The sequence below is a fragment of the Chenopodium album genome, chromosome 15, assembly GCF_948465745.1.
Source record: "Chenopodium album chromosome 15, dcCheAlbu1.1, whole genome shotgun sequence".
Lineage (NCBI taxonomy): Eukaryota > Viridiplantae > Streptophyta > Magnoliopsida > Caryophyllales > Amaranthaceae > Chenopodium > Chenopodium album.
Genome location: NC_137848.1, coordinates 7,533,804 through 7,549,177, shown reverse-complemented (window position 1 = coordinate 7,549,177; position 15,374 = coordinate 7,533,804). Strand labels below are relative to the sequence as shown.

Sequence of the window (15,374 nt, the reverse complement as noted above, 5' to 3'; positions counted from 1 at the left end):
AGTTCAGTTCAATTCAGCTCCAAACAGTTCAGTTCAACTCAGTTCAGTAAATCAGAACAGGCCCTTAGAGCAGTTGATTCCCTTTCTATTTGATGACTACCCTCAACCAAACGACCCCTTAGATTATAAGAATATGGACAAAAGAAACCCTTAGAGGGTAAGACCAATATACTATCTTATTAATTTATAATAGGGCTAAAATAATGAAATATCTAAACTTTAGCCTGATAATCAGCAACGTACATTGAGATTATTACTCCCTCTGTTTCGTATTAATCGCAACGGTAGGGAGTGCACGCACATAGCTTAAGAAAATATTGAATAGGCTTGTAGGCTTTAATAAAAAGTATAGTTATTATGATAGTGAAATGATCATTAAAAAAAATAGTATAAGTGGGGTTAGTAGGAGAGAGAAATATTAAAATATTTGTAAAACTGGGGTTAGTAAGAGAGATAATAAATAAAATAATAGTGGATCCTTATCGAATTAGGAAGTATTGCAATTATTATGAAATGAATATAAAAGAGAGAGTAAGGGTCTGTTCACATTTACTGAACTGAATTGAACTGAACTGAACCGAACTGGACTGATTAGAGCTGAATTGAACTGAAATGAGCTGAAATGAATATTTTATAAGAGAAGGAAATTAAGAGCTGAACTGAACTGAATCGAACTGAACTGATTGGAGCTGAACTGAACTGAACTGAACTGAAATTAAGCTGAAATGAACGGGCTCTAAGTTAGAAAAATGTGTGGATATGAGAAAGGCAAGCCGTGCAAAAGAGAATGAACATACATATATCGATCCCAGATTGGAAAGCAAAAGATTGCACATGCAACAAGTTTATAATCAAATCATAAAAATGTACAGGTATGGAATAGAGGTGATGTTTAATTTATGAAACTGCATAACTTATATTTTATCTTCATATATATAGTTGAGACTTCGGCTAGCATGCATATAAACGTTACATGGTCCCCTGTGTTGGTTGCATTTGCATAAGACATTTTCAAGGGTTCACGAGGTCATTTATTTTTATATTCCAATATAATAATATATCAATATGTATTCAAACCATGCGGTGAAATAATTTAATTTATGGGACACCCTTCGTAAAATTATTTCAAAAGGTATACGATGGGACGTGATGCATGTTAACGTACATATACTTTAATTCGTTAGTGCCATGCAGTTGTTATCTATCTGGTCGATCATACATTCATACCTCAAATCTCAATAGTCTAGTTTTTGGCTCAGTTTTGTAATTAGATGTTAGCTGATTGATATAGTTAATTATATTAACTGATTTGACTAACTGGTCATATTAGCTGATTGACTAGCTTGTTGTAATTAGCTTATTGTAGTACTAGGTAAATAGTTATTTTTTTTATTTTTAGCTATTTCAAAGTATCTAATACCCTAAAAGCTAATTTCAAAAAAGCTAGCTTTTATAATGAGTTTTTTTTTTTTTAAAAAAAAAAAGGATTTTTGAGTCCAAAAAGCTCTTTAATAAATTATTTACCAAACATCCAAATTAGCTTTTTATTATGGTCAAACTTCTAATAGTGTTCAATAAGTTAAAGGTTTCCAAAAACTCTTTACCAAACAAAGCCTTTGTATGAAAGGTCGTCATCACGATTTCATTTATGTATTATTATCTTGTAGTGTACTCGAACAATCTCTTTGTTTCATAATGATTTACACATTTTTTTATTTTGGGTTGTCCTAACTAGTTTGCACCCAATCTTAGCTTGATATCAAATGCAAGCGCTCCTATCTTTTCTATGCCTTAACTTTGTGTAGTAATCTTCAAGTTTTGTGTAATGTTAGTAACAGTAGTTGAAGCCATTGTCGGTGGAGGAAGTTGGTTCACAAGCATATGGAAAGGGTACTTATCATTGAGATGTTGAGTGTTTTAAACCTTCTTTTGTCTATTTTTCTTCCGGCTCCTTCGAGGAGTCGTGAGACACTTGGGGACGCGGTAAGATTGGTTGAATGGACCAAAGTTGAGTACATTCGAGAAGGTTAGCTAGGTCTTGGCATTGATCTTAGGCATATACCTTATGCTCAAGTTTTATTGCTTAAGGATTCTTTTATCTTTACATATGCTTTTCTTTGAGTGGACTAATCTTTTGATTTCATTTGCGCTAGGTGAATTACTCGGGGACAAGCAATTGGCTAGCTTGGCGGAATTTGATAAGTGTTTTAATTGTCCACCTATTGTAGGGAATATTTCAAGCATCCCACACTTAACCCCCACTGTGATCTTACACTTAAGCATGGTGGCGTCCAAAGGGAAGCAAGCTAGAGTAAAAGAGTCGCCAACAAGTTTTAGGAGCTTGTAAACCGTTCACAGGGTGAAGGTTACACCCCTTCACGATCTATGAGATCACTAACTCCATAGTGGTCTGGAATCATGACTGGATATTCGGGGATGAAGGTACAAATCCAACCTAAAAGAGATTGAACCTGCCCTAAAAATAGGCCTCTACTTTATTCTCCTCATATTCATGTGCGCTTTCTGACTAATATACAATCAAAATATTAATTTAATCCTAAACCTGTTTAATCTATGTTGGTTGAATATTAATGCATAAACAAACCTATTATTGGTGATCACTTGAATTAAAATCACATTAGCCTAAACAAGATTATTAATTATCTTATTAAGCATGATTACAAGTACAAATTCCCTTTAAACCTGCAAGAGAGGGCGTGATCAAGCAACAACAATAATATATCAAGCAACATAATAGTGATATAACAATTATCATCGTCATAATATTCTCAATCTCATCAAAGCATAATAATAGCAAGATCCTAGGCATGATACTAACAAGATTAATAACAAATTCTAGCATGTCACTATTCAAAAAAAATCAAATCTTTATCCCTAACATGATACTAACATGATATAAGAAATAGAAAGCAACCTAAACATGATACTAGAAAGCAATAAAGACATCCTAACATGTTACTAGGAATTAAAATAATCTAAGCATGGTTTCTATATCAAAAGAATAATTAAGCAAGTAAATTACTTACTTTGTTGCCTTGTATCTCTTTCTATCAAAACAATACAAACGTTAGTAATTTCAAGGAAAATATTAAATCAAAAAATTAATTTAAATAATTAAAATAAGGATTTGGGACCAAACCCTCAGAAATTATCAACCTTTCACGTCTAAGGCGAAGGCAACTTCGAGCTTGGCTAGGTGTGTCTAGAACTCGTGAACGCGGTATTTTATTTGTAAAAAGGGAAGGCTTAGAAAGAGGGAGAAAGAAAAAGAATAGAATTAGATGATTGTGAATGATTGTTGATCCATAAAAACGGGGAAATACGACCTTATTTATAGAGAAAATAGCCCGAAAACGATCAGAAAAAGACCGAAACCTATTAGGAATAAAACTGCCTCTGTCGCAGAACGATAGGATTCAGCGCGATGCGACATCCCTGTCGATGTGCGACAGGATTGTCGTTGCGCGCTGACTTTGTCGTTTCGCGCTGATTCACGTGTTTTCTAAAAACCTGTACGGAATCTTTAATCTAATTAAATTAGAGTAACAACGTCCGTACTTATCTTTAAAAATCAAATTTAATCTCTTTTAAAACTCTTGTTTTAATCCAAATAGAATTCTTATTTTCCATAAAAAAATATAATTATTAATCCTAATCTCATTAGAACTCAAAATAACCTTCTAGATTATTCTAGAAAATTAAAATCAATCCTAATAAATTTAAGAATATTAATTATTGGGCCCTCCACTAGATCATTGGGCCATAAAACCATTTCAGGCCCAATTTAGTATTTTGGCCATAACTTCCTCATTATTTATCGAAATTGAGCTTATAATATATCATTGGAAAGTTCCTTTCGAGCTCAATCCAACTAAAATATTATTTTACCCTTATCATGGACCAAACCAAATTGGCCCGGACATTTTCAGTAAATAAAGTACATTTTCGAAAACAGAAAAAAGAAATATTTTATTAAAACCACCTCATCACAAGACTTTTCACACTTTCAGTTCGTTCGATAATCAAATGACGTGAAAGGTACTCATCACTGGGTTTGGTTTTGGGGAGACACAATTAGGTGTCTACACTTATCATGGCATTTTAACCCAATTTTGTAGTCATTTTCCCCCACTTTAACCCCTTTCTAACTCCCTTTTGTTTATAATTATAGTTTTTGGTATTTCTGTCCCTCTTTGTGCGTTTTCTCATATATTGTAGGTACAAAGAAAGATTGAGGATTTGCCAAGGCAATGAAGAACTTTAGTGTAAGCAATGAACAACAGGAGCGAGCATGCAACCCCCGAGAAAAGGGCGCTCCTCTTTCATACTGACTTCTTGCCATCGAAGCATTTAGAGAGGAGCAGGTATGCATCACAGGAGGAGCAGGCGCTCCTCTCAACTTTCCAACTTTTTGCCTCCATTGATGCAGCCATGAGCGGGCGTGTAAGAGAGATAGGAGCGGGTGCTCCTAGACTAGGAGCGGGCGCTCCTATGTTAAGGAACGGGCGCACCTATTGTTTTGAAGCTCGATTTTGACAGATTTTATTTTGTAATTATCGGGGGTATAAATACTACCTTTGGCTTCATTTGTGTAGATATTCTTCCCTTAAGCTTCCTTAGAGTCTTATTTCTTAGTTAGTTCTCTAAACTCTCTTTAATTAGTTTAGGGCCTATTCACATTTACTGAATTGAGCTAAACCGAACTGACCTGAACTGATTGAAGCTGAACATAACTGAACTGAACTGAAATTAAGCTGAAGTGAATAGGCCCTTAGTTTCTCTCATAACTCAATTAATGTAGTAAATTAATTGAAGTTTGTGTTCTTAATTTCAACAATTCCTCAACATTGAAGCTTCATTAGTAATCTCTTTTCTCTATCACTTACTCTTTATTTTCTGTTTTTAATTGCTTTCCATTGTTAATTTTATCTCTAATCTATATTATATGTTGTTGCATGTTAAATATATTTGGTTCTTGTTACTCTTCTCAACTTGTTAGATTAATGCTAGAATTAGAACTTGTAGTTTTGTTGTTCTTCGCCATGAATAGGGAGTAGTTTCTTAGCTAGGGGTTGGGTGAAGACCTAACTAGCCATGGATTGATTAATATTTGTACTTGTATGTTCACTTTGGGTTGATGATTGATTGTTAAAGGATTGGTTAATTGCATGCATGTGGAATTGGATGGCCACTTGTTGTTCATGTATTCACTTCTACGCTTGCATTGAAAGATGAGGTCTAGTTGTGAACCTTTACTTGTATGATTGTATCGAATTTTTATCTTTATTACGGTTTCTTATTTAGATGATGTTGTAGTCTTAGTTGCAATAATTAGGTGAGAAATCTCAATTACTTGTGCCTTATTGCTTTCTCAAACCGATCGAAAAACAAACCCGAGTTAGTAGTCTACTACTCATTGTTGAAACTTGGTTGGTCTATCATGTTAGTTGAGTTTGGTTTAGGAATGCTTAGTGTTGTGGCTTCGAAAGAAGACAATGTTGAGTGCCCTTTCTACCACCCAATTTATGTTCATGTTTGCCTATTGTTTTGATCTATTGGTTTGGTTGTTGTTGATTCCCATTTCCCCCTAGTGTTTGTTTTCATACTAGTTAATTAATCAAACCCCAATCTTGTGACCGAACTAGATTAAAACCGTTTTATATTCTAGGTATACTCATACCCATTCCATGTGGATACAATCCTTTACTTACCCTAGACTTGTCTTAGGTTGGTTTAGGTAGACAAATTGTTTCCCTCTACCAGTTTTAGGCCGAGTTTTAGTGTTTTGCTCATATCTTTTTCGTTTTTAATCGAAATTTTGCATATAATATAGCATTGGAAAACTTATTTCAAGGGATATTCAACCAAAATAAAATTTGAATTAAATTTAATGGGGTCAAAAAATTAATTAAGCTCGATTTTGGACTACGGTCACTAAAAGAGAAATTCGGGCAATGGTGTGTGGATTTAGGCTAGGAAAAGGGTTTGAATGGATGTTTGTGTTAAAAATTGATTGGATTAGATGGATTGAAATAAAAATGGGCTAGGACCTGAAGCAATTCTTATTTTTGATGCTCAACATGATCATCAATTGGCGGTAAAAGGTCATTCATCACCAGTTTGGGTTTGAAAGACACCAATGGGTGTCTACAACCACATAATGTTCTTCGTTTTGAAATACTAAAAACTAGAAAAATAAGAGCTTGTTCGTTATTGTTTTTAATTTTTAGCTTTCTTTTTTTTTTAAAAAAAAAAACCAAAAACTGGAAAGTTGAAAAAGGTAATCTTCACTATTCTATCATCAAATATCCTCCTAACCGTAATTTTAATAAATTAGACTAATTTTTAAATTTTTATATGACATATATCATAAGATATTTCAATTATAAAAAGAATAAAAAAATAAAAACTACGGTCTTATTGAACAGGTCTTATATATATATATATATATATATATATATATATATATATATATATATATATATATATATATATATATATATGGATCCAACATTTAATTAATTAAACTAGTGTGTGGCCCGAGCGATGCCCCAAGTTGCTAGTTTGTACTTTTAATTTGCTAATCAAATTCGACTGTTTAGATAGTAAGACTTATTGGTTTTGAGTTTAAGTCTTGCTAAAAACATTTTTTAGTTGTCGAACTCAATCATTACATAATGGAAACAAATAGTATAATAAGACACAAGTTAACTTATCTAAGTTAACTATAATTTTGTTGGATAAAAAAAACACAATTAATAAATGACTAAGATGGTAAGACTCTTAACTTAAGACTTGTTGGTCTTGAGTTCAAGTTTTGTTATAAGTATCTTTTAGATGCAAACCTAATACATGTGAAAGTGACATGTCATGTTTATAATGACATGTGGTGCATATTGCTGACATGTCAAACTTGAAAAAGGTTACACGTGGTACATTTTCTGTTTTAGGAACGCTTTTTATTATATAAGTATAGATAGTCATTGACACATTTTAATACATACCAAACTAAAATTATTATTCAACCTTTTAAAGTAAGCTTAAAGGTGAGGTACAACCTAAAAATAAAACTTGAGACTTAAAATGACTAAAACAAATCTTTCGAAAATAAAATAAACACAAGGAAGAGTAATAATGATATTCAACATACACCTTGAAAATTCATTACTCTTGAAACAATTAAGGGAATTGTATAAGATTCTCTGAGTAAATCCCATTGAACAAGACCAAACTCTCTACATAAGCATCAATAAATAGTGGAGAAATCTTGTAACCCTCCGAAAATACTTGGGTTTCTTGGCTCTTAATATTGTAAGAATTCACCTCTTCTCCTTCTTCCCAAAACAACAACTCATTGTCACTCTTAAAATATATGCACTTATTAAATAACTCTAAGTTAATATTAAACAACTTATCCCATGATTGTATTGTGCCTTCTACCTCTTTCTTCATCCAAATTTGACTACGATTTTTAAATATTTCCATGAGAGCAATCGATCGATTAAAAATAATAGGATACCTTTCATAATCATCCAACTCATTCACGAGGTCGTCACACTGAGGCAAATTAATGTATTTAAATTCCTCAGTATGCACATTAAATGACACAAAATGGGAAAAAACACCTTTCTTTGTAGCATTAATGTTTTGCTTCCCTGACCAATATACGATCCCATCATAATAAACCTTTGGACTATCTTTAATCCAATAACACGGTCCCGTACTTGTATCGATAATTTTCCAAGAAAAGTATTAAGGGTGAAAATCTCAACAAATTTGGAAAAGTGAGAGTCATTTCTATATAGACTCCCAACCACCTTATATTCATTCTTAATATTGTCAAATCCAAATGCATAATCAATAACAAATCCTCTACGCATTCCTATTCTTGGCAAAATTTGAGGAGAAGGGATCTCCAAAGCTTTCCTAATTGAAGGGTTCCACAAGATTAATGTGTGAACTCGATTTTCCGATACAAAATTTTTCATGCAAAGCAACCCATTGATATAACCCACAGCGTGAAAACGCTTAAATATTGGGTCATTTATTTCAAGACTAGACATTATTCTAAAATTGTTTGCACTACGAATTGTGCAAAATTGTTTAGTAACACATATACGGGGTGGTTCTAGAAATAGTATGTGGGGTTGTTTTAGATTATTTCTATATTTTTTCAAATGGATTGAAGGAAATTTTGGGTCATCTATGATAGAGCACCAAAACTTGGAAACACAACGATACCTTAGAAGAAATTTTGTAGGTAATCTTGCGAGTATTTCGATGAATAACTCTAGAAGGAATGTGGTTAATGGACTTTTCAATTTCCTCCTCTTTGCCATTCCTACTTGTTTTTAGGATACGAGGCAATAAAAATGAGGAAGAAATTAAAGGATATAGAGGTGAAGGTATAGAATGTGACCAATATATTTTACAATTTATAAGATAACTGGAATTTCAAGATTGTGTTTCTTGTGACCATATAAATGAAAATAAACCGTATCAATGTGAAAACGGTACAAAATCTCTAATTGAAACAACGTAATCACATGATAAGTGAACTCACCATTGCATGTCATCTTATTGGTGAACGGATAGTTGTTTATAAGTATATAATATATATTTTTTTTTTATAGAATGTTTTTATGGGAAAAACGAATAATTTGGAAAGGTGGGGATGGAAGGGTGAGAATTGAATATACTCGTGGAAGAAATTAAGTCAAGGAATGAGGGAAATGAACCAAACAACATTACCTTTCAAAAAGGAAAAAAAAAAAACATAACAACTAAACAACATTAATAAATGAATTGAATTAAGGCTATATTTTTTTTATTAAAAAAAGGAAATTAATCACAATAAATTAAAAGAGGTGGCATGTAGCATGAGGTGTTTGTGTTTTTATAGATAAGTATAATACTTAAATTAGTGTAATACTCCATTCATTTAGATCTATGTAACCTAATTTTAAAATTGAAATTAAAGTATGAGTTGAGCACTAAAGTCTTTAATTTATTAGCAAGATTTTTTTTTTAAAAAAAAAAATATTGATGTCATTGATTTTTTCATTGAGGTGGTGTGTGATCTAATAAATTCTTTTTAAACTTTAGGTCATGTGTGGGTAATAGTAATATTAGTCCAATGAATATATAATAATGAAATAGTATTAGTTGATTCCTATTTTTTAAAAGATCTTGCTAATGAGCGTGTTACAACCTATTGCTTATGAGCATGTTACCTCGACCCTTCTGAGGGATTTCAAACACCAAAACACTTCTCTATAATAGGGAAAATTCTCCTGTTTCAACCTATTATAATCAAACCTAAACTTACAAGTTCTAGAATGAGCTTGCCACAAAGTAGAACCCTATTCTACCCAACCTAAGTTTCTAACTTAGATTTTCTCCGTACTCCCTGAGTACTTGCTCAGCTCACTCAGCTTCAATATAGAAGCCTACAATATTGTATGCAATAAATAGTTCACTCACCCAAACCAAAACAATACAAACTCTTGACTTCTAATATGTGATAGGAAAGCTACACATGGAATCCGAAACTAATATGACAAAGTTAAACTTGGCAAACTTACACAATTGAGCTCTCTTCAGATTCTTCATGCATAAATTCACAAGTGTGTTAATTATGAATTCTACCTTATATACAAAATAAACTTGTATAACAAGTAGGGTTTTCAAAAGATAGAACTTATCAAAACTGTCTATTTCATAAAACATGTTTTTATATAAATCATTTGTAAAGAAAATCATTTTGGAAAACTTATCAAATATAGATTTATGAAAAGAATAATATCTTTTAAAAATCGGATTTTATAAAATCTTTTCATAAATTGAAACTTTATCTTTTATAAACTTTCCTTTTATAAGCTTGCCAAGCTTTGCCACGATTCTAATCAATTCTATGCATAAACTAACCTAACATATTTACAAGAATCCTTAAAAAAAAATATAAACTTAACATAACTTAGATTGTTTCATCAAAAGTTGTAGGTTAGGATACTTGCACGCTGTCTGGGATTAAGTTCCTGCTGTCTTTACCTCTCTAGTACCTTACTGAAACTTTGCAGGCCAAATTCTTGTGGAACTTACTATCTTTAACGCAGGCCAAGTTATGATTCTCAACTTGTTGTCTTCATGTTCCTGTTAAGGAACTCAGTTAGTTCCACTTAGGAACTCTTCTTCTATTTCTTTAACTTTCTTTAAAGTGTCCTTGAGCCTTCATAGGTAGGCTACTCTTCCACTTCCAAATTCTACTTCACCTGTTCTATTTACAACACTTAGAAAAATCTTATTAGTTGAAGTTTGCTCTTTGGGTTTATCATCATCAAAACTCTTAAGCTTCAACAATTTCTCCCGTTTTGATGACGACAAACTTAGCAAACTTCTAAAGAAAGTCAAATTATATAGTAGGACGTATTTTTGTAATTTTTAAATTTTTTAACAGAAAAAATAAACACACATATAAAGAAAAAAAAATTTAAATGAACACACATAGTTCTTAGTGTTCAGTTTCATCAAAAAAATAACATGTACGGATTCCTCAAAACACATAGTTCTTTTATTATAGACTCTATAAGCTTTACTGTTTGAGGCATATCCTAAGAATACAGCCTCATCACTACGCTCATCAAACTTTCCCAAGTTTCTTTTACCATTATTATGAACAAAGCATCTACAACCAAAAGATCTAAGTTAAGAAATATTAGGCTCTCTCCCTTTGATGAGTTCATAGGGAGTCTTGTTGGTGATGGCCCTAACAATTACTCTGTTTAAAATATAACGTACTGTATTCACTGCTTGTGCCCAGAAGTTCCTAGGCAGACCACTTGAAATCAACTTTATTCTGGCCATATCCTCAAGGCTTCTATTCTTGCGTTCTACTACACCATTTTGTTGTGGTGTTCTTGGGGCAGAGAAAATGTGATCCATTCCATGCTCTTTGCAGAATTCATCAAACTTATAGTTTTCAAATTCTGATCCATGATCTGATCTTAGATGTACCAACTAATTACATGTTCTTCTCTATTCTTTCTTTACAAAAGTAACAAACTCATCAAACGTTTCATCTTTGCTAACAAGAAAAAAACCCATGTAAACCTTGAGAAATCATTAACTATAACCATCACATATTTCTTACTACTTCTACTTTGGATTCTCATTAGACCACAGAGATCCATGTGAATGAGTTCCGAAGGTATTTTGGTACTAACCATATTCTTAAACTTAAAAGAAACACGAGTTTGTTTACCTTTAACACATGCATGACATACTTTATCATATAGGAACTTTATGAAAGGTAAACCTTTCACAAGTTCCTTGGATCTAAGCTTGTCAAGTAAAGAAAAACTTGAATGACCAAATCTTTTATGCCTTAACAAAAGATCATCCTCAATAACACTAAGACAAGTTAAACTGCTATTTGGAACTTCGTTACGATTCACAATTTATGTGTTCCTTTACGAGTTCCTTCCAAGATAATGTTCTCAGTGTCATTGTTGATGATTCTACATTTATTAGAAATAAAGCTGACAGAGTTACCTTTGTCACAAAATTGTGAAATACTTAAGAAGTTGTGTTTGAGACCCTCAACCAAAAATACATTATCAATAGCATGGGAACTTGACCTTCCTACCTTTTCAATAGCAACAATTTCACCTTTCATATTATCACCAAAGGTTACAGTCCCACTATAGTAAGCGTCCAGTGAGAGAAATCTTAATTGATCTCCAGTCATGAGCTTAGAACAACCATTGTCGAGGTACCACGTGTTGTTCCCCGTCACTGGAACCTGCATGAAGAATCAAACATTAGTGTCAGGATCCCGAGTCTCCTTGGGTTTCTATGTAACAGATGCAGAATTGGATTTCCTAACCCATATCTGTTTAACATGGTTTTTATTCTTCAGAGTGCTCTTTTATTTTTTAGGACACTTAACCTGCTTATGTCCTGTCTTACCATAGAAATGGCAAACAATACTACTCGGCAGATCAACATACTTCTTTTCTTTTTGGAACTTCTTCTTGTAACCTAAACCTTCTGTTCTTTTAGCTTGAGCATTGGCAATCTATTCAGGTACATTGTACTCTATGGGTTGCTTACCCTTTCTAGCTCTTTCAAGTTCCCCCTCAAGTCTTGCTTTATCTGTTTTCAATTCTTCCAAATCAGATTTTAATTTATCAAAATTCAGATATTGATCAAGAAGAGGAACTTCATAGTTAGGAGTAGCTCCACTCAATTTTAACAAGGACATTTCCACATTCAAGAGTATTTTATCATGTTTTAGTCATTCAATATTTTCTTTCAGAATCACATTATCATCAAAAAGACTAAAGAATCTATATTAAATATCAAATTTCATATTATCTATCCATTCACTGTGTTCCTTGTAAGTTTCAAGGGCCTTGTCACTTTGCGCTTTTGCAACATGTAATTCTTTCAAATCATTTGAACTTGCAAAACCGCATGTATCAAGTTTTCTTTAGAGAAATGTTTTAATTTATTAGCAGAATACCATGCCTTAGCCTCGTATGCTTTCAATCTGGCCTCATCGTCATTTTTGGCCATAAGACATAAATGTGTTGTTTCTTCTAATGGCTGATCTTCTTCTTCTTCAGATTCTGAGTCTCCCCAGACAGCTATCATTGCCTTTCTCACATTCTCCTTTGAGAAGGATGGCTTGTAGACTTTAGACTCCTTAGCTTGGTCCTTGCCTTTGAACTTTGATCTATCATTCTCCTTTAGAGGAAAGTCTCTAATAAAGTGATCTTTGGAACCACACTTAAAACAGGTAGTGTCTTTGGAACTTGAAAATTTCTTGTTCCTATCAAACTTTCTCTTGTTCATCATCTTCTTAAATCTTCTTACTAGCATGGCCATCTCTTCCTCATTAACTTCAGATTCATATGAGTCTTGAGCTTTCAGAGCAAGATTCTTGTTCTTGGAACTTTCAGCATTGGAACCTAGGTGAAGTTCATGAGTCATCAACGATCCAGCCAGCTGTTCCATGTTGAACTTGGTGAAGTCCTTAGTTTCCTGCAAAGCAATGACCTTAGATCTCTAGCGTTCATCTTGAGGGAGACTTCTCATGATTTTCCTACCCTGATCATCTATAGGAATGTGCTTGCCAAGGGAACCCAGTTCATTAATTATATCATTGTATCTAGTAAACATTTCCTCTATGGTTTCCTTAGGTAGCATTTCGAATCTTTCATACTTAGACATCTGTAAATCAATTTTAGAACATTTTACCTCATTTGTACCTTCAGGAATAACTTCAAGTAGATCCCATATTTGCTTAGCAGACTTGCATCCCATGATTTTGTTGTGTTCATGGGGTCTAAGTCCACATTGCAAGAATTTTACAGCTAAAGCATTCAATTTAAGTTTTTGAAAATCTTCTTTATCAAAATCAGATAAAGGTTTAAGAACTACCTTGTTTTTCTCATTAGTTTTGGTTATTTCAAAATCACCAGACTCAATAACACGCCAAACCTGGTAATTTTCTGCCTTGATGAATATCTCCATCCTGTTCTTCAAGTAGGTGTAAAACTTACCATTGAACATAGGTGGACATTGGGTAGAGTACCATTCTTCAAGCTTGTCTCTGTAGTACATCTCTCCTCAGGAACTTACTCAGCAAAGTTATTTGCTTACACGTGAGAACCGTGCTCTAATACCAATTGTTAGTTAAGACGAACACTATAAGAGGGGGGTGAATTGTAGTGAGTTCCTAATTCCTACTTTTTGCGGAATATAAAACTGAAATGTAAAAGGAACTTGCACAACACACAATATTTTACGAGGAAACCTTCCAGGGTCCAACTGGAAGTAAAACCTTGAACCTTTTGAGGGATTTCAAACACCAAAACACTTCACTATAATAGGGCAAACTCTCCTATTACAACCTATTATAATCAGACCTAAACTCACAAGTTTTAGAATGAACTTGATACAAAGTAGAACCCTATTCTACCTAACCCAAGTCCCTGACTTAGATTCTCTCTGTACTCCATGAGTACTTGCTCACTCAACTTCACTATAGAAGCCTACAATACTGTATGCAATAAACAGTTCACTCACATAAACCAAAACAATACAAACTCTTGACTTCTAATATGTGATGGGAAAGCTACACATGGAATTCAAAACTAATATGACACAGTTAAACTTGGCAAACTTGCACAATTGAGCTCTCTTCAAATTCTTCACGCATAAACTCACAAGCTAAGTGTGTTAATTTTGAATTCTACCTTATATACAAGATGAACTCGTATAACAAGTGGGTTTTTCAAAAGATAGAACTTATCAAAACTGCCGATTTCATAAAACACGTTTTTATGTAAATCTTTTGTAAAGAAAATCTTTTTGGAAAACTTATCAAAGATAGATTTATGAAAAGAATAATTTCTTTTTTAAATCGGATTCTATAAAATAAATTTTTTTAGAAAATCTTTTCTTAAATTGAAACTTTATCATTTATAAACTTTCCTTTTATAAGCTTGCCAAGCTTTGCCACGCTTCTAATAAATTCCATGCATAAGATAACCTAACATATTTACAAGAATCCTTAAAAAATATAAACTTAACATAACTTAGATTGTTTCGTCAAAAGCTGTAGGTTAGGATACTTGGACTTCAGGCAGTCCGTGATTAAGTTCCTGCTGTCTTCACTTCTCCAGTACCTTACTGGAACTTCGCACGTCAAGTTCTTGTAGAACTTGATGTCTTCAATGCAGGCTAAGTTATGATTCTCAACTTGCTACCTTCATATTGCTGTTAGGGAACTCAGTTAAATTGACTTAGGAACTCTTCTTCTCTTTCTTTAACTTTCTTTAAAGTCTCCTTGAGTCTTCATAGGCAGGCTACTCTTCCACTTCCAAAGTGTACTTAACCTGTTCTATTTACAACACTTAGAAAAATCTTATTAGTTGAAGTTTGCTCTTTGTGTTCATCATCATTAAAACTCTTAAGCCTCAACAAATCGCTCTGGGGCGTTAGATAAGGAATAATTATATCGGTTGAAATATTATTAAGTTAGGAATGTATGACAAAATCACACGTCGTTCGGTGTAATTTATGTTAGTTATACTTTAATATTTGAACTTTTAATTCTCTTACCTAACGCCCCAAGGGCGCTCATTAGCTTTTGCCTTTTTAAAAAATACCCTCCATTTCTTTTAAGATGCTTCTTTCTAAATAAGAAAGTTTCAAATTAGATGCATGACTTTTCTTTTTAGTTAATAAATTCTCTTTATCTCTCTCGCATCTCAAGGATTAATCTCTTTTTTTTTCTCTCTTATCTTCAAAAACTGTCTAGAAGTCCGTATTTTTACAAATGATGT

General features: G+C 32.9%; 2 protein-coding genes across 2 annotated transcripts; both read right to left on the bottom strand.

The window, feature by feature from the left end:
• Positions 1–7,200: 7,200 nt before the first annotated feature.
• LOC145580707 (uncharacterized) lies at positions 7,201–8,084 on the bottom strand. The gene is made up of 2 exons (XM_081637829.1): positions 7,647–8,084; positions 7,201–7,578 (listed from the first exon to the last, which is right to left on the bottom strand). Exons 1-2 carry the CDS (start codon positions 8,082–8,084, stop codon positions 7,201–7,203), a joined length of 816 nt encoding a protein of 271 aa, XP_081493955.1.
• Positions 8,085–13,089: 5,005 nt separating this feature from the next.
• Positions 13,090–13,647, bottom strand: LOC145580706 (uncharacterized). The gene is made up of 2 exons (XM_081637828.1): positions 13,587–13,647; positions 13,090–13,427 (listed from the first exon to the last, which is right to left on the bottom strand). The coding sequence occupies exons 1-2, from the start codon at positions 13,645–13,647 to the stop codon at positions 13,090–13,092; spliced, it is 399 nt and encodes a 132-aa protein (XP_081493954.1).
• Positions 13,648–15,374: the final 1,727 nt, after the last annotated feature.

Coding starts and splice junctions, on each gene's coding strand:
- LOC145580706 (XM_081637828.1), bottom strand. CDS start 13,647: ATGTACTACAGAGACAAGCTTGAAGAATGGTACTCTACCCAATGTCCA. Junction 13,428..13,586: donor ATGTCCACCTATGTTCAATG/GTAAGTTTTACA, acceptor TTGATAAAGAAG/ATTTTCAAAAACTTAAATTG.
- LOC145580707 (XM_081637829.1), bottom strand. CDS start 8,084: ATGTCTAGTCTTGAAATAAATGACCCAATATTTAAGCGTTTTCACGCT. Junction 7,579..7,646: donor CATTAATGCTACAAAGAAAG/GTGTTTTTTCCC, acceptor AATTTGCCTCAG/TGTGACGACCTCGTGAATGA.